At 34.0% G+C, this 24,241-nt stretch overlaps 14 protein-coding genes across 14 annotated transcripts; 6 read left to right on the top strand and 8 right to left on the bottom strand.

Moving 5' to 3' along the window:
• Positions 1 to 516: 516 nt before the first annotated feature.
• T551_03608 (uncharacterized protein) lies at positions 517 to 2,639 on the top strand (the record flags this gene model as incomplete). The annotated part of the gene is made up of 12 exons (XM_018375871.1): positions 517 to 566; positions 605 to 702; positions 750 to 819; positions 870 to 1,219; positions 1,264 to 1,368; positions 1,419 to 1,480; positions 1,526 to 1,658; positions 1,701 to 1,776; positions 1,838 to 1,997; positions 2,045 to 2,215; positions 2,261 to 2,494; positions 2,535 to 2,639. 12 exons carry the CDS (start codon positions 517 to 519, stop codon positions 2,637 to 2,639), a joined length of 1,614 nt encoding a protein of 537 aa, XP_018228013.1.
• Positions 2,640 to 2,856: 217 nt separating this feature from the next.
• T551_03607 (uncharacterized protein) lies at positions 2,857 to 3,636 on the bottom strand (the record flags this gene model as incomplete). Its single annotated transcript, XM_018375870.1, has 4 exons — positions 2,857 to 2,980; positions 3,025 to 3,185; positions 3,226 to 3,492; positions 3,538 to 3,636. 4 exons carry the CDS (start codon positions 3,634 to 3,636, stop codon positions 2,857 to 2,859), a joined length of 651 nt encoding a protein of 216 aa, XP_018228012.1.
• A 279-nt stretch (positions 3,637 to 3,915) lies between these two features.
• On the bottom strand, positions 3,916 to 4,225 carry T551_03606 (uncharacterized protein; the record flags this gene model as incomplete). The annotated part of the gene is given in 4 exon segments (XM_018375869.1): positions 3,916 to 3,952; positions 3,984 to 4,019; positions 4,033 to 4,080; positions 4,152 to 4,225. The coding sequence occupies 4 exon segments, from the start codon at positions 4,223 to 4,225 to the stop codon at positions 3,916 to 3,918; spliced, it is 195 nt and encodes a 64-aa protein (XP_018228011.1).
• Positions 4,226 to 4,690: 465 nt separating this feature from the next.
• Positions 4,691 to 5,312, top strand: T551_03605 (uncharacterized protein; the record flags this gene model as incomplete). The annotated part of the gene is made up of 2 exons (XM_018375868.1): positions 4,691 to 4,825; positions 4,968 to 5,312. The coding sequence occupies 2 exons, from the start codon at positions 4,691 to 4,693 to the stop codon at positions 5,310 to 5,312; spliced, it is 480 nt and encodes a 159-aa protein (XP_018228010.1).
• A 32-nt stretch (positions 5,313 to 5,344) lies between these two features.
• T551_03604 (uncharacterized protein) lies at positions 5,345 to 5,695 on the bottom strand (the record flags this gene model as incomplete). Its single annotated transcript, XM_018375867.1, has 1 exon — positions 5,345 to 5,695. One exon carries the CDS (start codon positions 5,693 to 5,695, stop codon positions 5,345 to 5,347), a length of 351 nt encoding a protein of 116 aa, XP_018228009.1.
• Positions 5,696 to 8,262: 2,567 nt separating this feature from the next.
• T551_03603 (uncharacterized protein) lies at positions 8,263 to 8,442 on the bottom strand (the record flags this gene model as incomplete). Its single annotated transcript, XM_018375866.1, has 1 exon — positions 8,263 to 8,442. One exon carries the CDS (start codon positions 8,440 to 8,442, stop codon positions 8,263 to 8,265), a length of 180 nt encoding a protein of 59 aa, XP_018228008.1.
• A 16-nt stretch (positions 8,443 to 8,458) lies between these two features.
• On the top strand, positions 8,459 to 9,341 carry T551_05059 (rRNA-binding ribosome biosynthesis protein RPF2). The gene has a single exon (XM_018376028.1). The coding sequence runs from the start codon at positions 8,509 to 8,511 to the stop codon at positions 9,301 to 9,303; it is 795 nt and encodes a 264-aa protein (XP_018228007.1). The 5' UTR covers positions 8,459 to 8,508; the 3' UTR covers positions 9,304 to 9,341.
• Positions 9,342 to 9,853: 512 nt separating this feature from the next.
• T551_03602 (AMP deaminase) lies at positions 9,854 to 12,108 on the bottom strand (the record flags this gene model as incomplete). Its single annotated transcript, XM_018375865.1, has 12 exons — positions 9,854 to 10,102; positions 10,132 to 10,291; positions 10,336 to 10,402; positions 10,444 to 10,579; positions 10,776 to 10,892; positions 10,944 to 11,000; positions 11,042 to 11,107; positions 11,148 to 11,338; positions 11,422 to 11,670; positions 11,712 to 11,810; positions 11,858 to 11,927; positions 11,989 to 12,108. 12 exons carry the CDS (start codon positions 12,106 to 12,108, stop codon positions 9,854 to 9,856), a joined length of 1,581 nt encoding a protein of 526 aa, XP_018228006.1.
• Positions 12,109 to 12,408: 300 nt separating this feature from the next.
• Positions 12,409 to 13,817, bottom strand: T551_03601 (uncharacterized protein; the record flags this gene model as incomplete). The annotated part of the gene is made up of 4 exons (XM_018375864.1): positions 12,409 to 13,032; positions 13,089 to 13,364; positions 13,411 to 13,701; positions 13,746 to 13,817. The coding sequence occupies 4 exons, from the start codon at positions 13,815 to 13,817 to the stop codon at positions 12,409 to 12,411; spliced, it is 1,263 nt and encodes a 420-aa protein (XP_018228005.1).
• Positions 13,818 to 14,201: 384 nt separating this feature from the next.
• On the bottom strand, positions 14,202 to 15,345 carry T551_03600 (ribosome biogenesis protein nsa2; the record flags this gene model as incomplete). Its single annotated transcript, XM_018375863.1, has 9 exons — positions 14,202 to 14,230; positions 14,271 to 14,304; positions 14,351 to 14,416; positions 14,458 to 14,596; positions 14,640 to 14,650; positions 14,699 to 15,011; positions 15,063 to 15,182; positions 15,232 to 15,299; positions 15,343 to 15,345. The coding sequence occupies 9 exons, from the start codon at positions 15,343 to 15,345 to the stop codon at positions 14,202 to 14,204; spliced, it is 783 nt and encodes a 260-aa protein (XP_018228004.1).
• A 121-nt stretch (positions 15,346 to 15,466) lies between these two features.
• T551_03599 (uncharacterized protein) lies at positions 15,467 to 16,131 on the top strand (the record flags this gene model as incomplete). The annotated part of the gene is made up of 3 exons (XM_018375862.1): positions 15,467 to 15,542; positions 15,601 to 16,054; positions 16,095 to 16,131. The coding sequence occupies 3 exons, from the start codon at positions 15,467 to 15,469 to the stop codon at positions 16,129 to 16,131; spliced, it is 567 nt and encodes a 188-aa protein (XP_018228003.1).
• Positions 16,132 to 16,306: 175 nt separating this feature from the next.
• On the bottom strand, positions 16,307 to 18,922 carry T551_03598 (serine/threonine/tyrosine protein kinase MPS1; the record flags this gene model as incomplete). The annotated part of the gene is made up of 9 exons (XM_018375861.1): positions 16,307 to 16,350; positions 16,396 to 17,155; positions 17,200 to 17,445; positions 17,487 to 17,753; positions 17,793 to 18,180; positions 18,226 to 18,341; positions 18,392 to 18,472; positions 18,522 to 18,860; positions 18,917 to 18,922. 9 exons carry the CDS (start codon positions 18,920 to 18,922, stop codon positions 16,307 to 16,309), a joined length of 2,247 nt encoding a protein of 748 aa, XP_018228002.1.
• A 359-nt stretch (positions 18,923 to 19,281) lies between these two features.
• On the top strand, positions 19,282 to 21,378 carry T551_03597 (uncharacterized protein; the record flags this gene model as incomplete). The annotated part of the gene is made up of 6 exons (XM_018375860.1): positions 19,282 to 19,582; positions 19,631 to 19,752; positions 19,799 to 19,925; positions 19,975 to 20,332; positions 20,376 to 21,247; positions 21,293 to 21,378. The coding sequence occupies 6 exons, from the start codon at positions 19,282 to 19,284 to the stop codon at positions 21,376 to 21,378; spliced, it is 1,866 nt and encodes a 621-aa protein (XP_018228001.1).
• Positions 21,379 to 21,667: 289 nt separating this feature from the next.
• T551_03596 (ATP synthase subunit alpha, mitochondrial) lies at positions 21,668 to 24,012 on the top strand (the record flags this gene model as incomplete). Its single annotated transcript, XM_018375859.1, has 10 exons — positions 21,668 to 21,739; positions 22,069 to 22,220; positions 22,268 to 22,377; positions 22,428 to 22,531; positions 22,576 to 23,147; positions 23,189 to 23,313; positions 23,357 to 23,497; positions 23,543 to 23,710; positions 23,760 to 23,842; positions 23,890 to 24,012. 10 exons carry the CDS (start codon positions 21,668 to 21,670, stop codon positions 24,010 to 24,012), a joined length of 1,650 nt encoding a protein of 549 aa, XP_018228000.1.
• Positions 24,013 to 24,241: the final 229 nt, after the last annotated feature.

The following is a 24,241-nucleotide window of genomic DNA, read 5'->3' as shown; positions in this document are numbered from 1 at the left end:
TTTTGAATTTGTTTGTCTTTATTTTAATTTTATATTCATTTTTAATAGATTGTAAAAGCTATTTTTTATAATAATTATCATTATTATTAAAAAGTTTATAACTTTCAAATAATTACCTAATATTTATTATTGGTTATTTTAAATGTTTAGTTATTAACAGTGTTTTTTTCGAAATTTAACTTATAATAAAATTATTAACTTAATGTTGGTAATTAAATTTATTTTTATAATTAGAATTGTATCAATAAATATATTATAATTATATATTTAAATTTTACATGATCTTCTGTTTTTTCAAGTATTTTTGGATATTTTTAAATTTTTTGTCTAAATATTTTCATTAATAGCTTTATATGGTATTTTTATGTTAAAACTTATTATATTTTTATTTTTTTGTTATTTTTACTTGGATCTTTTTAATTATATAATTATAATTGAAATAATTAAATTTTAAAGACTCGTATCTTAGTTAAAAATGAATTTTAGAATTTAAAAAGTGTGTTTGTTAATAGTAACATGTCATTGGATAACAAATGTTCCAGTGTAGACAATAAAAAGACTAAAAAGTATTATTATTTAATTTTATTGGATTAATTTAAACTAGTACAATTATAACAGATTTTTTTTTGCCAAAAACTTGCTCTGTATCAAATTTTTCTGAATTCTCAATAAAAGATCAATTAGTTAAGGATAATAATGAAGGTATTATCAATATTTTATTAATTTAAATGAATAATTTTTTATACTAGAAATTTTCAATTTTGAAAATGAACTAAATACTGAATTTAATTTTGAAAAGTCAAATGTTGAAAAATTAAAGTAATTTAAATTTTAAAGAATATATAAATCATTGATTTTACCTTATCTAGAAAAAAGTCTATTGATCCTATTGTTTCAGAATATTGTTTTTCTCTTGAAACTCTTTTAAAAGATCAAGAAAATAGGAAAAAAAGATATGAATCATTCAATCGTGCTCAGGAATTATCTAAGGTGGAAGTAATTAATTTAGACGATATAACGTCTTTTGTTGGTTCCGAAGTTGAAATTGCTCTTAAAAAAGAAAAAGAGAAAAGAAAAGAACTTCAAACTGTTCTTAATGAAACTGATATTTTTAAAAAACAAATATATTGGTCCTTTTTTGTTAATGAAATAAAAAAAATAGATTTAGAAGACATATCTACTAAAGAATTTGAATTGCAATGTGATATGTTGATGTTGGGTAATTAATGTTGCATTTTTAAATTTTAATATTAATTAAAAAAGAGAAAGATAGATTTTCGTTTCTTTTAATTACAGGATATTTTTTGGATATGACAGACTCTGGCGATAAGTTTTCTCCAAAATTTGTACAATGGTTGTTAGATAATCGTATGATTTTAATAACTTAATAATTATGTTTAATATATTAATATATGTAGTTTGTATAGAAGAAAATGGAATGTTGCTTTACGGATATTTTTCTATCCTTTTAAAAATATATGTTTGTTTTTATGCGTATGTTGTTGGTTTTATTAATATTTTTTAGAGTTCAGTTTTTTATCAGATGCATGTTTTATCTGAATTTCAAATCAAGAGAATTTTTTTACTTCTTGGTGCAAGTAGTGAAGCAATAGATATTCAATCATTTATTGAATTTGAAAATATAAAAAATTATAATAGTATGTTTTTTTTTTGTAAAAATAAAATTAAATTATTTTTAGATGATATAAATAACATTTTTTTTTCAAAAATAGTGAATCTTAAACTGGTTTTGATTTTTTTAACGAATGCATTATTGTATGATTTTATTTTAGTTTGATTTTCGTTTTTTATAACATGCAGGCTAACTACACTTTAGGCATAATCGTATAAAAAAGCGTCAATGCATCTTACTTATTTTTTCAATCATACTTAAGCTTTACATGGATCAGAATTGTGCGCTCTATTTAAGTTCTTCATTATATTTATGTTATTTTCAGCTTTTTAATAATATATCAAATCTAGATTTTCAATCTATAGTATAAGTTTAATATTGACAATACTTTTTTCTGATTTTTATCTAAAGGCATTTGATATGTTTAGTATTGCTTATAATATTACGAAAGACTCGTTTATGAGATTACGTATTTTACAATCATTTCCAGTAGAACATATTTATGGGAGGGTTTTACGTTCTACATTAGCGTTTTCAATGTTACTAAATACTCATATTCCGCCGGATAATTTTCCTGATAATGTTTGTTTTTTTTTGTTTTCATATATTTCCTAATCTGGATATTAGCCTAATCTTTCTTTTTCAAGAATACTTGATTATATACAGTCATCTCGACCATTCTTTCCAATAGATTCTAATACTAACTATTTCGAATTATGTATTGCCATATATATGTTGGATTATATATTATCTCAATCCTCATGTCAAGATATTCAAATTGTTGAAAAAATATGTAAATTATTGAAAAATGTAGATGAAAAAATATTGAACTCTAGGAATGCTTTTGTTGTTAGAACAGAGGTATAAAGTATATAAATTAGAAATTATATTAATTTTTTAGGCTAAAGTCAGGATTCAAAGGCTTTTGTTAAGATTAACTCATACGTTTGGCATTTTTTCAAAGATGCACCAATCTACACTTGAATACCACTTTAATAAAATATGACTAAAATGTAATTAAAATGCAACATCGAATTAAAAAATAGGACTATATTAAGATATATTCTAAGTGCATTATACGTTTACAATGAAGTTTATAGAATAATATTGGAATTGAGATGAATTAAATAAACGTATTATTTAGAATTCTTTTTTAATCATAAAACTTACGATTTTCCGATTGACTAAAAATATATAAGAATGTGTTAATAAAGTTATTATTTTTACCCAAACAGTATTAGCCGAATGGTGGGAAGGGCTTCTTTTTTTAATAATTCTAATCTTTCTTCGAATGTATTGTTAATGAAAATATTTTTAGTTGCTTCAAAAATAATAATCCCACCAAGTCTATATATTATCAATACAAGCAGTATAATAAAAGGGAAAAAAACCCATCTGAACAAAGGTATTCTTTGTCAATTTGGACGTCTATATTCGTATGTGTTTTATGTTTGAAGACATCAACAGCATTATCAATAGCTTTTTCAATGATTGCAGAGTCTGTTTCACGAGCACGGATTATAATATTTTTTTCCATTAATTGATACAGCCCCTAAATGTTTTATACGGCTTTGTATTTAGTTGTTTCATACCTGTAAAATTAAAACTTTCAAAAGTTCTTGATAGCGTTCTTTGTCTTCAGTTAGGTCCTGAATTATTCCCTTAACCTCTTCAAAAATTTCTTGTAAGATTTTTTCTTTTTCTATCAATAATTTTAGTCTTGATGAATTCATCTTGTTTGATTTTGATATTTGTTGGGTCATGGCTGCTTTTTTCATTTTTTGTTTATATAATTCATCAATTTTAGCCATTTCTTGCTGAACTATTTTAGCCTTTTCAATAGCAGAATCTTCATTTGACTGAATAAAGTTTTATTTTCTTGTTTCTAAAGATAATCCGTTTACCTTAATATGAATTTCTCTAGCTTTTTCCATTGCTTCTATCTTTATAAAATTGATTAATCTTTGCATTTCAGCATTCACTTGTTCATCTGAAAGTGCCATTTTTTGCTTTGAGAGGTCTTTTATTAATTAAATATTGCCAGATATTATGTTAATTATATAATATTAACAGATATCGAGTTACGATAGTTATATATATTTGAAAAATTATTTGAAAAATCCATAAAAAAGATTACACATAAAGGAAAAAATGTGTATTTCTAGTCTACTGTTTTTATTGATTCTATGTGATTTTTTGTAGTCTAAGATAACCCCTTTATAGATTTTAATCTTTAGATTTTTTGTTTTTAACTTTTTAACAAAAGAATAATCTTTACCTATCTAATTCTTTGTATTTTTGGCATTTTTATTCCCTTTTCTTTATATGCCAGTTAATAATATTATAAAACATTTGTAAATTCCAATCAGAATCTCCACGATATATACTATCAAATATACTTATCTATATCATAAATAAAAACCCGCCCTATAAAAAACCCATTCAACCTTTGTTTTAAATAAATACAAAATAATCTTAATACTATGCTAAAATACAAAGATTACACATCCAATCTTACATCGATAGATTTATCTCAATATACACCGTTTCGAATCTTACATTATTGCCACTTTTTTGCTGTCTCTGTTTCATAGATAATATTTACTAAAATATTAAAAATAATTATTCTCTTGTTAATTGTTCTTCCTTGTTTTTAATTTTTGCTTTGTCCTAGCCCATTCCATGAAATCTTCCCCCTTCTAGTCCCTCATTTTTCCTCCTTTTTTAACACCTATATTCTTTTTAACTACATAATTGTTCCCTCTTTCTGCCTTCTTTTTCTCTTCTTTTTGTATTATTTTATTTATGATATTCTGCTTTTTTGCCTATTAATATAATTTTTTTGTCGTATGATTCTTCACCTCTACGATCTCACTCCCAACTTTGATTCGTAGCAATTCCGTTTTCTAAGGTATGTTTTCTCCTATAAAGTATCTTTTTCTCTTCTCTGCCACTTTCTACTTTTTTTTCTTCCTTGTTTATACTCTTTTTTTCTTTTATTTCCAGTTTTTTTTACTTTTTCTTTACTTCCTCTTTATTCCTTCTAATCTTCTTCAGATGGTGAAACCTAAGGAAAATTCTGACTGCAACTCCTCTAAACACCCTCCTGAGCCTGAGAATGATTCTTCTTCTTCTTCTGACACTGATCCTGCCAATATTCCTTCTGATATTCCTGCTGGCTCCAATATCCAGGTTTTTTCCCGCTCCGAGGCCAAGGCACGTAAACAGATCCTTAAACATGGGCTCAAAAAGATTGACGGCGTCCTCCGTGTCACCTTTACCCGCACAAAATCCGTTTTTTCCCTTTTTTTTCTCTTCTCCACTCACTTTTTAGACTCTCTTTGTCGTCATCAATCCTGAGGTCTACAAAATGCCTTCTTCCGATATATATATTGTTTTTGGTCAAATCAAAGTAGAGGATATTGGTTCCCGGGATCAGCTTACTGCTGCACAGCAGCTTGCTCATTCTGCCTCTGTTCCTCCCAAGGCTTCTCTCGATACACCTAAGGACTCTTTGCCTGAGGACGACGATGCCGTTGATCTTGACGACACTGACCTTTCTCCCAAGGATATTGAGCTTGTCATGGACCAGACAAAGGTGTCTCGTGCGAGGGCTGTTAGAGCGCTTCGCGAGAACGACGGCGACATTGTCAATGCAATCATGTCTATTGCCATCTGACTGGGTCCCGCTCACCTGTCTCGTTGCCGTGGTTACCGTTGCTGTGGCAGCATATCTGTTTCTACAGAAAGACCCTCAATCTCCAGCTTAGCTCGAGTGCACTGCCAGCCAGTTGTGCCAGAGACGGCATGCACTGCGCCCTGCTGCCTGCTAAAAGCACGTTTTGCTCTGAGTGTCCCTGCTCGGTTTCCGTGGCAAATAGTTGCTATGGTAACACAGCCGGCGGTAGGTGTTGCTGTGGAGCGGCGGTGCTCGCTCGAGTCCTGGCTGTTCAGACAACGCTCCCTTGTTTTCGCGGAAACAGCCTCTTGCCGCAGCGCTGTGCCTAAAAGATGTGCTTGCGCAGATGGAAGGCTCGCCTCACAGACGCCTTTGGAAAGCATTTTCATCTCGGCTTGTTGTCAGGGTAACAGTAGCCATGACAACAGTTGTCCTAGCGATGACCCGGTGCCTAGAAAGTCCGAGGACACGAGAGGCGTCCCTACCGGCCTCCTTGGCCCTCGTTTTCATGTATCCTTGCGTCTGTACGGCACAGCACTGTCTCGGTGCCGGCTTTGGCAGCCAAACACCGCTTTAACTGGCGCGTCAACCCTAGCTCTTGTAACCATGGCAATGCTCAGTCCCGAGTTCCTAAGTCTTCGTATGCCAATCATTGTTGCCATGGAAACAATGTAACCAAGTTTTGCCATCTCTGCTTATTAATCGGCGTTTTTCAGGCGCTGTGTTCTGACTGTGACTTTTGCCGCAATGTAATAGATACAATTTCTCGTTGGCCATTCTCTTGTGCTGCATCGATCTCGGACTTAACCTCGTTCGCCTCGCTTTAAGAGTGCTTCGCAAGGCATAACCCTAAACCCTAACTTTAATGATGGTTGCCATGGTCTCATGTTGCTGTAGCAACTCTTTCTCAGTTTATTTTCTTTTGGTTTCTACGGCAACCCCTGCGCTTTTGTTGTAATCCTATCTGATCCTATTATTAGCCCTAACGCTGTTGCCAAGTGCAATCTTATAACACATATAACCTATACATATGATCAGCCTATGCCCTAACTCTACTATGTTTTCAGCTTTAGCCCTAACACTGCTCAACTTGTATCCGTCTTGAATCTGCAGCTCTACAGCTTATAACCCGCATTGTACTATAGCCATGTATCTTAACTTGTACTTTAACATTAAGGCATATTTTTAACAGTTTTAGCATTTGCTTTTAACATATGCCTTTATACATTACACTCAACATGTACTTTATAACATTGATATATAACTCCAATATACAACACTAGCACAACACTAAGATAGCACTAAGATAGCACTAACATATATTCACCGCGCATACCCTGTGTCGTGTAGATGTTTTTTACATATATACTGTACACTATACATACAGCACACACTATATATTGTACAGCGTATATGTATGATATACACATACAATGTACATACACTCCGTATACATGGTGTGCACGCTGTACATATACATACATATACACAGACATCCACGCATATACTATACATATACAGCGCATACAACGCGCATATAAAGCATGCAGCGTGCATAGTGTATAGCATATAGCGTGTATAGCACACATGGCGTGCAGTACAGCATATGGGCGTATGTGCATATAATATATCCACTGCACATGCACTCTGCGGTGTATGCACTGCGACTATGCTGCTGTGCATACTATACATATACTGCGTATACACACTGCACACCTACGGCGACCGCTGACACAGTGCACCGCATGCACTGCGCATATATACATGCATATACACACAAATATACACAGACATACAGACTACGCGCATACACATGCATAGACACGCACAGACGCCCACTGGCACGCAGCGCGTGCATCGTACAGTGTAGCAGTGTATGTACTGTATATGTTTAGTGCATATATTGCTACACAGCACGGTGTATATGCTGCTGCATTGCGGGTACACTGCGCATACACAACGCATACAACGCATACAACGCATACAAAGCATAGTGTATACATAGCATACTGTGTGCATAGCATATAGCATATATAGTGTATATAAGTGTATATAATATAGCATACATAGCATACATAGCATACATAGCATACATAGCATACATAGTGTATATAGCATATACAGTATGTATAATATGCACAGTATATATGGTGTGCAGTGTATATGCAGCGTGTAGTGTGTGCATAGTGTATAGTGTGTATGTATAGTTACAGTGCACATAGTGCATATAGTGCATATGGCATATGGTATTTATGGTATTTATAGTATACTGTGTATATGAATGTATAGTGTATATGAATGCACTGTATCATAGGTATAGTATGTATAGTATATATAGTATGTATAGTATATATAGTATATATGGCATACACGGTATATATAGTTATAGTGTATGATTATAGTGTATGGTATGTATAGTGCATGGTATGTATATACAGCGTGCATAAGTGTACACAACACACGCAGCGTGTATCACTGCACACTGCACAGGCTGGATAGACAGCTTTGCAGCGCACAGCGACTGTGGTCTGCTGTGTAGTGTATAATTTAACATGTATATAGTATACACTGCAGTATGCACTGTGCGGTGTAACCATGCTGTGTATAGTGTGTGCATATACATGATGTGTCTGATGTCTATGCTACAATGTGGCATACACTGCGCTGTAGCTGTGGTATATCCAAGAGCATGTCTAGTGCATCTATCGTATACATTGATGCAACTGCAGTATATGTATGCATATATACACATATATAGACATATATACGCACAATATACGCATATATACATGGTATACGCTGTGCGGTGCACACCGCCCATGCACAGCGCGTACGCTGTCCGCTGTCCACTGATACACGCTGCGTATACACCATCCGCTTATATACCATCCGCTGCGCATACACTACACACGTTACACACTACACATTGTACGCAGCACACTCACCCCCACTACACCGTTCTCATCGGCACCACCAGTGGGTGCTCCTGCGCTAGACGCGTCACCCCCCACACCACATACACCGCCACCACCGCCACCACCACCACCACCCGCACCGTCTCTCCCCCTCGCCGCCACACCACTCCCCCCACCACTGCCACTACTGCACCCACGGCCGCCACTATGTTCATCTTGCCACTCCTCGCTTTCGCTCCGTGCACCCGCTTCCTATCCCGCCTGCACACCCCCTCTTCCGCATGTCGCTGCACGCACTGCACGCACTACACGCCTCACACGCCCCCAAAAGGGCTCTTTTTCTCCGCGGCCCCTCCTCCTCTCCGGCTCTCCACCGCATCCTTGCCGATCTCTCTGCGCTTGCTCCCGACTCTGTCTCTCTGTCCCGCCCGAACGCCCTCTACCCCTTCGACGACCCTGCTTCCCTCGAATTCCTCGCACACAAGAACCACGCTGCGCTTGTTGTTGTTGCTTCGTCCTCCCGTAAGCGCGGTGACGTCCTTATCTTTGCCCGCCTCTTTGACGGTGCCCTCCTCGACATGCTCGAACTCTGTCTCTCTGATGCCCACCCGATGCACCTCTTCTCTGCCAAGTCTCCTTGCGGCCTCCGCCCGCTCCTTCTCTTTGCTGGCGCCCCCTTCGACGTGTCTCCGCCGCACCGCCTCTGTTCCTCGCTGTTCCTCGACCTCTTTGGCGGCCCACTTCCGCGCATCCACGCCGACGGCCTCCAACACGCTGTCTGCCTTACTGCGACCGACTCACACGCGCACCTGCGCGTCTACACGCTGTGCCGCGGCGCTACCAGCGTCTCTCTCTGTGAGGCCGGCCCGCGGCTCGACTTTACGCTGGGCCGCGTACGCGAGGCGTCTGCCGCGCAGCTGCACGCTGCAACGGCGCCGGCAGCTGTACCGCGGCCACCACGCAACACCTCCCTCAGCAGCCGTGGCGACCGCGTCGGACGCGTGCATGTTGCACAGAGGCTGAGTCTGCAGACACGCAAGTTCCGCGCGCTACGGGCGCGGAGGACCGGCGGCTAACGCGGCGGAGCATGCAGTGCTCGGAGAGGAGCGTTGTGCGGCGGTAGGCGATACGCACAGCGGGGACGTTGGTGCGGTGCTCGTCGGAAAGGGCGGCGCCGAGCCAAGCACGCTGAAGGCGGTGCTCGAAGCCGCTCTGTAGAACAGAGTTACGTGCAAGCTCGCACATGTCAGCGGCAGAGAGGCTCCACATCTGCGGGTAAGCAGGCACAGCAACGTGGGGACGCCAGTACCTGTGAGGCGAGCGAATACTCCTCGAGAAGCGGATCGTCGGTCAGGTGGAACAGGAGAGGGTCGTCGGTCGAGAGCGACACGTTGAGCCCGCGACGGAAGAAGAGGGGGAAGGGGTGCTTACAGAAGGCGAGGAAGAGCGCGTTGTTAGATATAGGCGACACGGCTATGCCGATCTGCGCGAGGTAGTAGAGGTACTGGAGGAGAGGCGTCTCGCGGAGGAGAATGCCGTGGCTGATAGAGTGGGCCGTGAGGAAAGAGGCCGCAAGGTGGGACAGCGAGCCGGCCTCACCAGAGTGGGGCCTAAACACAAAGGTGTTCAGGCCTCTAGCGCTCCTGAAGCGATTGAGGGAAGCGAGGTTTGCATAGAGGTAGTATGTCCAGTAGGAATAAGGCGGGTTGTCGGGAAAGTCCCAGGCGAGGGGGGGAGGAGGATCGAAGTCGAGGTCGTTCTCGGGGACGGACTCGTCGTCGACGGTGTCAAAGCCGACGACAGCCCGGAGGAAGATGTGGAGCTTGGGATTGCGGGAGGGGTTGGAGGTGACGTCAAAGAGGGGGAGGAAAAGGTCTACGGAGGTTAGCATGGCGGGCGGCGGCAAGGAGAGTGCTTTTGAAGAGCTGGTGCATGGACTGGAGGGAGCCATCGGCCCTGAAAACGCGGTAGATGCGGGGAACCTGGACAAGCCAGCGGAGACGCGGGGAGAAGAGGCTGTGGTCGACAGCCCAAGCGGCAAGGGAGTCCCACTCGTCGGGGGAGCTGTAGGGTGAGCAGGGTTAGGGGAGGGTTAGGGGAGGCCAGACAGTCCAAAGTGAGTGATTCTGTGCTCGGCGAAGTGACACTTGGTGGCCTCGAGCCTGTCGATTGCCTCTGGGAGGATGAGAGGAGAGGGAGGAAAGGGAGGGGAATACCGCGGGTGAGCTCGGCAAAGTACCTTCCGTTGAGGTGGTTGTTGACGCAGAGGAAGACGGAGCGGAAGGCGGGGCGCCCGAAGGGGTTGAACTTTGAGTTGAAAACGTCGAACCGCTGGAAGGTGTCCCTGTACGCCTTGAGAGTCAGTGCTGTGCTGTGTGGGTGTGCAGTATGAGTGATGTAGTGTGGGTGGTGTATAGTATGGTGTATAGTATGGTGTATAGTGTGGTATATAGTGTGGGTGGTGTGATATAGTGTGTGGTGTAGGTGGTGTGAGTAGTGTGAGGATGTGGGTGTAATGTGGAAGTAGTGTGGAGTGTGGGGGACTTACATGCATGCCGAGGAGGTCGACAGTGAGGTCGTCGGGGGCCAGGCCGGGGGACGGCCCCAAAGAGTCAAACAAGTCTCTTAGTGTGAAGGGACGCCCATCCTGGACAAGGACAACGTCCTACAGAGGTTATACGGGAGGTTATGCGGGAAAGGGTGGGAAGCAACGTACATTGGGGTGGTCCTTGAGCTTGGACTTGATGAACTGCAGCAGGTGCCTTTGGGTGAACTACCGACATAAGGAACGGGCATTGGTGTGCAGAGACAGACCGAAGCATCGTGGTGAATATGGGTATCGACTTTTCTGACAGAGTAAAAGTCAGTGTGGAGGATGTTCTTTTGTATTTAGTGTAGTGTTAGCGGTGATTGCAAGTACCTTGATTCTGCGAGACTCTTGGTGCCCGAAGCGCAGTGAATAAATGTCCCATGTCGAGTCCAGATACGCCAGCCGGTCGGCGGCGAATGTCTTAGCCGGGCCGTCGTTTGAGACGGAGAAAACGCTCTTGAGGTCGGCACAGAAATCGTTTACCGTTGGTATCGACAGCATTGGCTTGTTGGCGTCCATGTCTAGTCGGGCCGTCAGCGTCAGAAATATCGCCAGAATATTGCCAGAAAAGAGTGCAATTGCTGTCGTTCTGACAGATGCATACCCTCTTTGGACGCATAGATCTGGAAAACCCCAGACGGCTCAAGCCTGTATTTTGTCTGAGTATCCTCGGACGGTATTTGCCAGTTTTCGGGGTTCTGGTTATCATTTGGATATATTTCCCATGTATCCTGGTGTCTCGGGTTGTCTATAGGACGCTGAAGAGACAACCGTAAATACTTGAAGCGAAGCTCAAGGCACTTTTGTATTGAGGAGCATGTTGCCTTTAATTCCTCCAGAGACGCTGGATCCACTGTCTTGTTAGAAGTGACTGTGAATATGCAAGCACTCTACAAGTGTCTTCACAAGGCATTCCGTGGTTGTTGAATACATCGTCTACTTGAGGCTCCAATGTACAGTATTTTTCAAAGTGATTGACGTATAGGCATTCGTCTATTACAAGGCGTTAGACAAGGTCTTTGAATTTGACTTTAAGAAACATGTTTCGAAACCATCAACATCTACTTTGACTGGTATTCCGTCATTTGGTAGCATAGACTCATCCTTGACCTATTCAATCAATTGAAAAGTTAATCATTATACGTGTCTAGATATACATGGAAATGCATACTTTTTTTTCTTTCAAGGCACAAGGTGAATCTTTAAAGAAAGATGGGTTAACGCGGGAAGATTCATTGAAGGAATCATCTTTTTTATACAAAAAATCTGCCTTAGATGAGTTCGACGACATCCTTTTTTTCTATACGGGGTATACGATTGAATGGTTTAGAATTTTATACATTTCACGATAAGTTTTAATGAATGTATTATAAAAATATATTGTAAACAATGGAAAAAGACAAGTGCTTTTGTCTTTACGACTTGACAGAGACGTTTCATTCGTCCAATATAAATATGTATATAGAATATAGAATAATTGAAAAATACATACTTTTATGCTTGTAATGAATAAAACGTAGAAATACAACAAATTCTTCAAATACATAGTAATTGACTATGCGTATATATATACAATTGAAGCCATTTTTTGTTATTCATCCCTAGTTTTTTGTTCTTTATTTTCATCTTTTTCCATTTGTTCTGAAAACCGAATATTTTCTTTTATTTTTTTTAATTGATGTTTTTTTTTATGGTTTAGAAAATCACGATACGTTGAAGAATCATAAATCGTAGTGACAAAAATGGTGCCTGCATTGTTTTCCCCATTATTTGGTTTTTCGGTTTCTTCAGGATGATTCAATAATACCAAATATTCCTGACTTCCCTCTTTTAACGATCTAGTTACACGTTCATCCTTCCGATTATTCCTACCATGCAAGCCTTTTCCCTTACTTTTATAAATATACGAAGATTTTTGAACATTTATTTTTTTCAAAGAACTTTTTTGAACAAAAATATGATTATGCGAACCAGGATGCAAAAAACCTAAATGTTGAGAATTAGTTGTTTTCGGAAACATGACATTCATCCATTTAACATATTCATCGTCATCCAATATTCTTTCACAATTAATCACGTGCGCATTCTTACTAGTTAGTTGATTAAAAAAAGGTTCTTTGCATAATCTTGAAGTATGAACTACTATTTTATAAGAACATGCGGAAATTTCTGTAACAAAAACAATTTTATCATATGCATCGGGCTCACACATATACTAAAACATCGTTAGAATCATCTTTCAATAGTTTGTAGAAACGAAAAACTATGCACCTGAATTTCAACATGCCGATTTTCTTGAATAAAATTACAATATGTACCACCGCCAACTTTTTGACTAATATAATACGAATCTCCATTATACTCTATTTTGGAAGAAAATGTAGATATTCCTTCTTTTATAGATGTATTAAACCTTCCCAGAAGGTAATAAATTTCACTTTGATTTTCCAATATACGAAGACTTTTTTGAGAACCATCCCAATCCAATGGGTGAAATTGTTTTGCATATTTATTATAGCACAAGACATACGTCCACCATCCTTCTAACTGTCTTTTTATTATTATAATTAAAATAATAAAATGGAATCCTTACATAATATATACAGCTATTCTCTAAGGGAGAAATAAGTTTTAAGCCGTTTTCAAGAGCTTTTTTTGTCTCATTTTCTTTTTTAGCCTTAGCATCAGGCGTTTCTTCACTATCTATCGGTTCATGCTCAACTTTAGGTGTAGTACAAAAATATTTTTCATTATTTAACTTTAATATTTCATGATCTATACTTTGATTGTGTGTATTACTATCATATAAAAGCCGATCATTTGCTATTTGTGCTGAAATAGGTATATCTTTAAACTTGACTTGATAACGCGGGCGACTTAAAATCTATCTTTTATGAAAAACATAAACACTAAACAATAAAAACTTACATCATCATATACTGAAAATCCATAAATAGACAGATAAGGGAATATAAACCATAAAATTTGATTTCTTTTCATTTTTTATATCGAAAAGAAACTCGATTGATATTTATAAAAACGTAAAAATACAAAATATTATGTAAACAATGGTGTAAAAAAACATGCTTCAAAGCTTTATTTTTTACAATCAAGTAAATCTATATGTTTACCATTAAAAATAAGATGCATTTTCTAAAAATAAAATAAATGATTCATAATAATGTATGTAATAATAAATAACTCTGACAAAATTGCCTTTATATTTAATATCCCTATAATACTTTCAAAAATAAAAAAAAAGTCCAAGTTATGCATGGAATATAAGTTAACAACATAAACAATATAAAAACATACAATTCAAAAACCGTAAGATACTTCATTAATGTATAATATAAACAATAAAACAGTGCCCAAAAAATATTTTTATACAAGTAAAACTGCATTAACACACCCTAAAAAATAAGTATGATGTATAAAAATAAAAGCATTTACCATCATTCTCAGGATTATTCGTTATTTGAGCATACTATAAAAATATAAGATAAATGCCTCTAAAAATCACAATTTAATACTTTTCCCCATATTACTTTCCCACCAGATGTTACAAGACCCATTTCGCTTACATTTACTTCAATAATCTATTTGTATTAGAAAAGTCATACATTCTCCTTTAATATACCGTTCCCTTTGTGAGAACACCCAGTTGTGTATACATAGGAGATTGAGGATTTTTTTTTACACCAAGAATTGGAAACTGCATAGTTACAGCAAGCTTTGGATGAGTAACATTTGCTTTCTTTTGCCGAAGAGCCATAGGTCTTGATACATGAGACATGTATTAAAAAAATAAAAGCAAAAAACCTTATAAATCTCTTTAAAAAGATCAGGTATTTCTTGAAAAGCAATAAAAATATCTTTACCTCATATTTTACAGGTTTCCGTGTAAATCCTTCTCCAACAAACGTTGCTTTTGTAATTAAACGTTTCCATGACTTTTTCTTACTTTTCCCAGTCTTAATAACTTTAAATATCTCTTCTTCGGAAATTCCACGAACTCTAGGAAGAGGAACACTGTACTTCTCTGCCTTTTCTTTTCGTTTTTGCTTCACCATATTTGAAAGTATTTTAGCTTGTTTTTCATCTGCACGGTCTAAGAGATATGCAGGCACTGCACCATCTGGAATAACATTAGGAGCTCTTTGTTTTACATTTCTTTCTTCATGTGCTCTTATACTAAACCAAAAAAGTTTTTAGTAAATATTTAAACCCAATAAATAACCATACGTCTTTTTAATTTGAATTTTTTCATGTCTTCGTCGTTTATTGTAAATCTTTGCCTTAATTCCTGTCAATTTTCTTGCATACTCAGATCCCCTATGAAATGCCCGAGCTTCTCGTTTACGTCTAAACCATTGTTTTAATCTTAATATTTTATAAAACATTAGAAAACTACTTTCTTTCTTCAAAATCAAGACGACGACCATATCTTTTAATATGAGCTTCAATATAATCACCTTGAGGCTATTAAACTTAGAAAAACCTAAGAAAAAGAAAATCAAAATACCATTTTTCAATTAAAATTTAAAATAAACTTTTTCAAAAATTTTAAACGTTAAGTAGATCGAAACTTAATATCATTAATTTTACTAAAAAAGTCATTAATCTAATTCATAGAAAAAACACATCAAATGAACTTACAGAATACATTAGACTTAATCAAAAAACAATCTTTTATGTTATCTCTTAAATATAATTTTTTTAAAGGTAAATTTAAACCAAAAATTATAAATGTTCGCGAATTACTAAACTACTTTTTTTATAGAAAAACTACATTTTAAAATACAAAATAAACATTTTTATTCTTCATACAAGACTAGACCTATATTTATATTTCCAAGATTTTTTTTTTTTACTACTCAATTAACATCTTTCCGAGTCATCAGTACTTTTGAAAAATTCAGACTTCAATCTTCTTATTACGCTATTATTCACATATATGGTCGCCCATTTATTGTTACAGAAGGGGACATTGTAACTCTTCCTCAAAAATTGCGTGATGTTACTCCTGGTGATATAATTAGATTAAATTGTGTCTCTAAACTGGGCTCAAGAGATTACACATTAAAAGGACAACCATATATAGACGAAAAACTTTTTACATGTAGAGCAAGGGTTTTAGAGCTAACAAAAGCTCCTATGTCATACTTCATAAAAAAAAAACGTCGCCATAGACGTATAAAAATTGTAAAAAATAAACAAGATTATACAATATTAAGGTAAATACAAAAGTTTTAAAGAAAATTTTAACGAAATTAGAATTTCTGAAATTAAAATACATAAAACACAAAAGTAGAGTCACATATTTGTCGTATAGAATATTTCACATTAAAATGATATACCATTTACAAAATTGAAACTAATTTTGATTATTAAATTTATACCTTTGATAAATATTCAAATTTAAGAATTTTCACAAATATTTTATAAATCACCATAAATTTTATTTTTAAATATAATCATTAATACTTTCATTCTTTTAGTCTTGTATCTCTAACAATTTTGCGAAGGACTCCTATAAGATTTTAGAATATTAATTTTTTTAAAAAGAATATTACACTAGTTGCAGCCCTCAATTGGTCTATATTATACTTCCCCGATTTCACTGCATCAGCTGTTTGCTCAACTAATTGAATCATTTGCTCTAATGTTAATCTAACAGTTGGACCATGACTTTGAAAATGCTTTTCTGGCCGTAAAAACCGATCTTGTAATAATTCTGGAATCGATTTCCTTTTTGTCGGATCTCTTTCAAGACAACTTTTCATAACCCTTATTAAATTTTTATCAACCTTAACACCCTCTTGTTGATTTTGTTCATTATGCGAAATAGGAAAAGCCATAATTGGAAAACTAATAAAGTACTTAGGATCTGGTATTGCTTTGATTTTTTGAAACATTGTTAAATGAGCAAACGGTGTTTTTCCATACACCATTTGATATAATATACATCCCAGACTCCATATATCACTAGCTCTTCCCAATTTCATTATTTTTTGACCACCTGATGTAGCAGAATGCACTTCAGATAACGCTTCAGGAGACATATAATTTATAGTTCCTATTTGCGAATCACGATGAATGTTTGTTGTGTCATTTCCAATTGCTTTAGCAATACCAAAATCTATTAATTTAAGAGATCCTTCGACAAGTAAAAAATTTGCAGGCTTTAAATCAGAATGTACAATCTTTTGCTCATGAACAGCTTGCACAGCTTGAAGCATTTGGTCCCAATATAATCGAACAAAATTTATATCTAATGGCCTTTGATGTTGTTTTGCAAGTAAATGTGATAAATCAATCTCACCAATTTCCAATATCTACAAACCATATAAACAATTAATTTTTCAAAATCATATTTTACCATTGTTAAGTATCCTTTTGCATCATTAATTTCAGAATCATATAACTTAATAATCCTTTCATGTCCTGAAAGTTTCTTTAATAATTCAATTTCATCTTTAAAATTAACAACAGCACTTTTATCCTCTTTGTCAAAATGGACTTTTTTAAGAGCAAACATTTTGTTATTTTGATCCATTACACGAAATACTTTACTACTTCCACCTCTTCCAATAAGATCTAATCTGTTATAAGGTCGTGAATTTACCTATAAAATATTAAATCATAATATCAAATATAGATATATACAAAGGTAATAGATTTAGATTTTACTGGTATTTTTTGCAATAAAGATGAACCAGTTTCTAAGTTAGAAGAAATATTTATTTGAGGTTTAACATCATTATTTACATTAGTCGAGTCTTCTTTCTCAGATTTTAATATCAATGACGAATGGCATGCATTATATTCTTTGATAGAACGATTTTCAAAGCAATTTATTTGTACATCTTTTTGTAAATTTTCAACAAGTGGAGGTTTTATTGTACATGTTGACAGAGTAGAGTCATTCTTTTCCTAATTTAATAAGTAATATACTGAAAGAAAAAAACTTACTATTTTATTTTCAATAACTAAATTCATATTATGAGGACTATTTATTGGATTAATTAACATAGGCTGCATTTTTTTGAGTTTTCCTGATGAGATTTCCTGATTTTTTATTGGAGAGACAGATTTTGACAACGCCTGAAAAAGACATGATTTATTTCTTTCTGTTGTAATATATTCTTTTGGTATATTCTCTTTATCATTATTGAAAGTTATTGAATTTTGCTTTTCTGTATCAGAAAAATGTTGTTTTGAATCCTCGTGTTCAACTTCTGTAGTATTTTCGAACCCTTCTGCACTTTCAGAAGAAAGTCGTTCAGCACGTTTTGGTGGACCTAAGCCAGTACGTCCAACTCGTTTCCAACGTGCTGAAGATGATGTATTAGTTCCCCAGCTACATAATTATAAAAAAATAGTTATAAGAACAAATTTTATATACCCTTGTTTTAAAGCAGGCGTCTGAGATACAAGTGGTTCTTGATTATGTTGATAATTTATTTTGGTTTGTATGGTTATAAGTGCAGTAGAATTCGAACAAACAGATGAATCAGCCGACTTTTTAGATATAAATAAATCCCTAGAAATAGAATTTTAAAAGGTTATACCTGATGAAATGTTGGCTGTAGCTCCTCATTATGTTTAGTATCCCAACGTGGATTTAGATTTTTTGTTGACATAAAATGAACCTAAATCCAAATAAATATAATAAATATAATAAAGTAAATAAAAACATACCTTTTTGTCAGGTACATGATATTGATTGGTATCTTCAATATTTGTAATTGCTTGTAATGCAGAATTAGATTGATGTATATTTTGTTTTAAAGTTTGGCGCGGAAACTCTTTTTGTTTTTCTATAGATATCATCTTATCCATTTTTTTACAAACACTATACTCGTTTTCAGGCATGGACGCTGTTTCAATAGAATTAATATCTTTAGAAAACAACATTCTAGCATATGCACTTTCGAACTGCAACTCATTATCTGAGACCTCTTCTGTTGATAAATCAGTGAGAGATATTCTAGAGACATTCCTTGGAATTTTATGAGCATTTGTCTGTATGGCCCATGGCTATTTTTTTAATTAATATACTTCTGATTTATTAAAAAGATAATTTCATTGCAAACCTTCATTTTAAGTCTTTCGAAGACAGATTTTTACAATCCTTTAAACGGTTGAGAAATGAATCTCGTTATACTTTAAATTTACTAATTTACTTTTTGTTCTTTTTTAAAAAAGATTTATTAAAACACTTGCTGATAATGATTTTCTGTAAGTCGATTTATATCACGTGAATTCTTGAATATCAACATCTGGCGTTTAAAAAAACATTGCTATTTGACGTGATTTTTTTTTAATACAATGTTATTAGATATATAGGATATTTTTATTGATTTCCATAGGTAATTTTGGATTTTTTCAGACTAATTCAGTGTCAAAATAAGGCTTTTTGTCTGAACTAGAATAAGGAGTTAATAAATATTTAAAGAAAATGCCATTAAAAAGACGAAAAATACACAAAAGCCCAGATAATGCTTCTAAAAATATCTCAAAAGTTCTTAAACATCCAAAAAACTCTAAAAAACATGAAATTATTCCGGTATCAACTCTACCATTATTTCAATCTAAAAACAAATATCTTGAGTACGATTCTATCATCATTGAAACTGAATCAGAAGATGATAAAGAATCTATACGTTTACATAAAAATATTCATGGAAAGTGCCAAAATATGATGGTAACATTTCATGCTACAAAAAAAAGCAAAACAGAAAAAACAGATAAACAAAATGGTGCATTTATTATTTATAATTTAATAGAAATATTTTTAATAAAACTAGATGAAATATTGTGGTCTGAAAAATATAGTCCTTTAACTGTTGATGATTTGGCTGTTAGCAAAAAAAAAATTTCAGAAGTTCGATATTGTTTACAAAGAGTATTAAAACATAATTCTCAAAAAGTTAGGGCAAACTGATTATATATTGTTAATAGTTTAACAAATGTAGAAACTAATTATTCTTACGGGTCCAGCAGGTTCAGGCAAAACGTCTACAATTAATGTTTTGTCTAAAGAAATGGGATTTGAAATTTTAGAATGGCAAAATCCAATGTCTTTATTACCAGAAAATACAGGTTTTTATATTAAAATATAGTTTCGAATACTTTATAATAATTTAATTAGATTTAGACTATCAATCACTATTTTCAAAATTTGAAAATTTTCTTTTAATGTCAAAACAATATTCATCTTTAGATTTTGATCAAACGATTAAGAATTCTTCTGAATCAAAAATAATCTTAATTGAGGATTTACCAAATATTTATACATCATTTTACGACATTTCTAAAGAAAATGATTTTCAGTCACTTATACTTCGTTACATTACATCTTCTAGAAATAAATATCCTCTTGTACTTATAGTGACAGAAGTAGATTTTAAAGGATTTGATGAAATGGATACTAAGGAGGTTCGAGGATTGAGTATAAAAAATTTATTAGGTAAGACTATTATTGAATCAGAAAAAACTGTACAGATTAAGTGAGTGATTTTTTATATAAACACAGTAATAACAATTCTATAGTTTTAATCCAATAACAAAATTGTCTCTTCAAAAAATAATTAATAGAATAGTCAATATTGAATACCATTCACAAAAACCTGATTTAGAATTAGTAGAATCAGTTATTACATCATCTTGTGGAGACATTCGTTCAGCATTGAACACTTTACAATTTATCTTAGGAATAATCAAGAAAAAATCAGATACAGAGTTTATTAATCATGCACCTTTTCAGAAAAATAGTAAAAAACCTAAATTATTTAAAAATCAAATTTTATTTATAAATTCAATTACAAGTAGAGAAACTACACTAGGCTTATTTCATGCTATTGGTAAAGTTGTATACAATAAACGTGTTGGCGACTCTTTAGAAGACAGACTAGAGAATACATTACCCCAAAATTCTTTGCCTGTTCATTTAAAAGTTTATGAAAGACGGGCACTGAAAATAAATCCTGATGATATATTAGACACCATACCAGTAGACTATGACACGTATGTTTTAGCACTCCATCATAATTATTTAGATTCTTGTAATGATATAGAACAAGTTGATTTTATACTTTCATCTCTAAGTTATTCGGATGCAATGCTTTCTTCTAAAAAAATGTGGCAACATTCTTTACAGCAGCGAATCTCCTCTTTCGTAGCTATTTCAAGTATATTAATGGGATTACCATCTCCAGTAAATCGCTCATCTACATCAAAAATAACATATCCTGTATATCAGAAAATTTTACAAAAAAAGAATTTAAAATATTATGATCTTATCGACTCTATTTACGAAAATTATTATAACGATCATTATCTTTCCTGCAATACTATGAAATCACTGGTTTCTATAATTACTGAAATTCTTTCATATCAATTAGTCATATCTAAAAAAAACTTATGTATGATTATATCAAATATGATTCTTTCCTAACTAAATTTTACAGTATCAGCTTATACCCCTTCATTGAATAAAAAAGAATTTCCTGGTTCTTTATTATATGATATAAATGACGATATTGAATTTGATTAATTTTTATTATCTATTTCAATCTGTTTATATATACAATCTTTTTTAAGAGTCCTTATTATCATCTAAATTCTTTCTAATATTTCATATATTTTTGGTATCTTTAATAATATTCTTAAATATTTATAATTTTATAACTTTATTCTATATTTCGAGACAACCTTTATACTTTTTAGGGTTTATCGTTTATCAGACTTTTCCATGTTTCGAGAGGGCATAATTTGCTGAAGTTAAGGAACAAAAAATAGAATTTTAGACCTTTAAGATAAAATAAAGACTTAAACCATAAATAATGCTGCATTTTTCTACGCGTACGGCTGTGCCGCTTTGGTCTGCGCTTGTTAGACGACCGGTTATACAAACAGTAAGTAAATATGAAAGATCTCTTTTTATAAAAAACATGGAATTGTTGAAAAGAAATTAAATTAATTACAAAAGTTTATTGAAAAAATAATTTAGAAAGTGCATTATTTTTTTTCTCAAAAAATTTTTAGACCAATTTTTTATGATATAACTAAAAAGTTATATGTACATGAAACATCCTATTAAATTAAGACTATTAAATATTTGTTTTATTGTTATTGAAAAGCGGAAAGAGTGCTTCATACAATTCTTGAGAAATTTTAGTGCTAAAATTTAGTGTTAAAATTTTTTTATTCTTAATAAATAAATTATTGATCTAATTAATATTAGATATATACTAAGCACTCATTAATTCAATTAACAAAAAGAGGAATTTCAGATAAAGCTTTACCTACTGAAGTTTCTTCAATTTTAGAAGAGAGGATTCGAGGTCTATCTACTGAAGCAAATTTAAGCGAAACAGGACGTGTACTTAGTGTTGGGTACGATTATTTATCTTTAAAAGCTTTATTTTAATGTGAAATATTAGAGATGGAATTGCTCGTGTTTATGGTCTTAATAATGTGCAAGCAGAAGAATTAGTTGAGTTTGCTTCTGGCATTAAAGGTATGGCCTTGAATTTAGAAGCAGATCAAGTGGGTATGTAATTTCACATTAAGCTATATCTACTTAGTCAATGATTTAAATAGGTGTTGTATTATTTGGTAATGATCGTTTGGTAAAGGAAGGTGAAATTGTCAAACGAACTGGTGGTATTGTTGACGTTCCTGTTGGACTTTCATTACTTGGAAGGGTATGAAAAAAGGAGTTTTTTAACGTATCTTTAATATAGGAAAGGTTGTTGATGCTCTGGGAAACCCTATTGATGGTAAAGGTCCCATACAAACTAATGAACGTCAACGTGTTCAAATGAAAGCTCCTGGTATTCTTCCTCGACTATCTGTCAGAGAGCCTATGCAAACAGGCTTAAAATGTATTGATTCTATGGTTCCTATAGGACGCGGTCAACGTGAATTAATTATTGGTGATCGTCAAACGGGGAAAACAGCTGTTGCTCTTGATACTATTCTTAATCAAAAAGCGTTAAATAGTGGAAATGATGAATCTAAAAAACTTTATTGTGTATATGTGGCTGTAGGTCAAAAAAGGTCAACTGTTGCCCAGCTTGTAAAAACATTGGAAGAAAATGATGCTTTGAAATATTCTATAGTTGTCGCTGCAACTGCATCTGAAGCGGCACCTCTTCAGTATATTGCTCCATTTTCTGGATGTGCTATGGGAGAATGGTTCCGTGATAATGGACGTCACGCTTTAATTGTATATGATGATTTATCAAAACAAGCTGTTGCTTATCGTCAGATGTCTCTTCTTCTTCGCCGTCCTCCTGGAAGAGAAGCCTATCCTGGAGAGTATGTTGTTTATTGTGTCAATTATTTTTTAATAGAAATAGTGTGTTTTATCTTCATTCTCGACTTTTGGAACGTGCCGCTAAAATGAATGAAAAACATGGATCAGGGTCTTTGACAGCACTTCCTATTATCGAAACACAAGGCGGTGATGTTTCTGCATATATTCGTAATTATTAATTTAACGTTTTGTTTTTTCCTAATAATATTAGCTACAAATGTCATTTCTATTACTGATGGCCAAATATTTTTAGAATCTGAATTATTTTTTAAAGGTATAAGACCAGCTATTAACGTTGGTCTTTCTGTATCTCGTGTTGGTTCTTCTGCTCAAATTAAAGCTATGAAACAAGGTATGTTGCATAAATACTATTTTTTAAATAATTAATATATTTTAGTCTCTGGTTCTTTAAAACTTTTCTTAGCTCAATATAGGGAAGTTGCTGCATTTGCTCAATTTGGTTCAGATCTTGATACTTCTACAAAACTAACATTAAGTCGTGGTGAACGCTTAACTGAACTTTTGAAACAAGGCCAGTATTCCCCTATGCCAGTTGAAGAACAGGGTATACATAAAAAGATTTGCTTATATCCATTTTTCTAATTTAACAATAGTGCCATTGATTTATGCTGGTGTAAATGGTTTACTTGATAAATTACCTGTAGAAAAAATTGGTGCATTTGAACAAGCTTTTTTGGTTATTCTATTAATATTTCATTAAAGTGTATACTAATGAAACTATAGATTCATTTTCGGCAAAATTTCTCCCAACTTTTAGCGACAATTAAAAAAGAAGCAAGTCTTTCCAAAGAGACAGAAGAAAAAATTCGGACAGCTATTCAAGAATTTCTAAAAACATTTGTTTAAGTTTATAGAATATTAGAATATATATCCTGAATGAATTTACTCATTAATTGAAATCATTCTGTACTATTTATGAGTATTTCATTTTTCTTTAAAAGATATATGTTTAAAAATGATTTAACTTTTGTATTATTTACAATTGCTAAGTTTATAATAGAAAAATAGTAATAGTAAATTTCATTAACATAAAATCATTAAAGATTACTATGTTTTTTATTTTGAAAACAATTAT

Source organism: Pneumocystis jirovecii (assembly GCF_001477535.1).
Source record: "Pneumocystis jirovecii RU7 chromosome Unknown supercont1.18, whole genome shotgun sequence".
Taxonomy (NCBI): domain Eukaryota; kingdom Fungi; phylum Ascomycota; class Pneumocystomycetes; order Pneumocystales; family Pneumocystaceae; genus Pneumocystis; species Pneumocystis jirovecii.
Note: the sequence above shows the minus strand (reverse complement) of the source record. Positions and strands in the feature narration are given on the sequence as shown.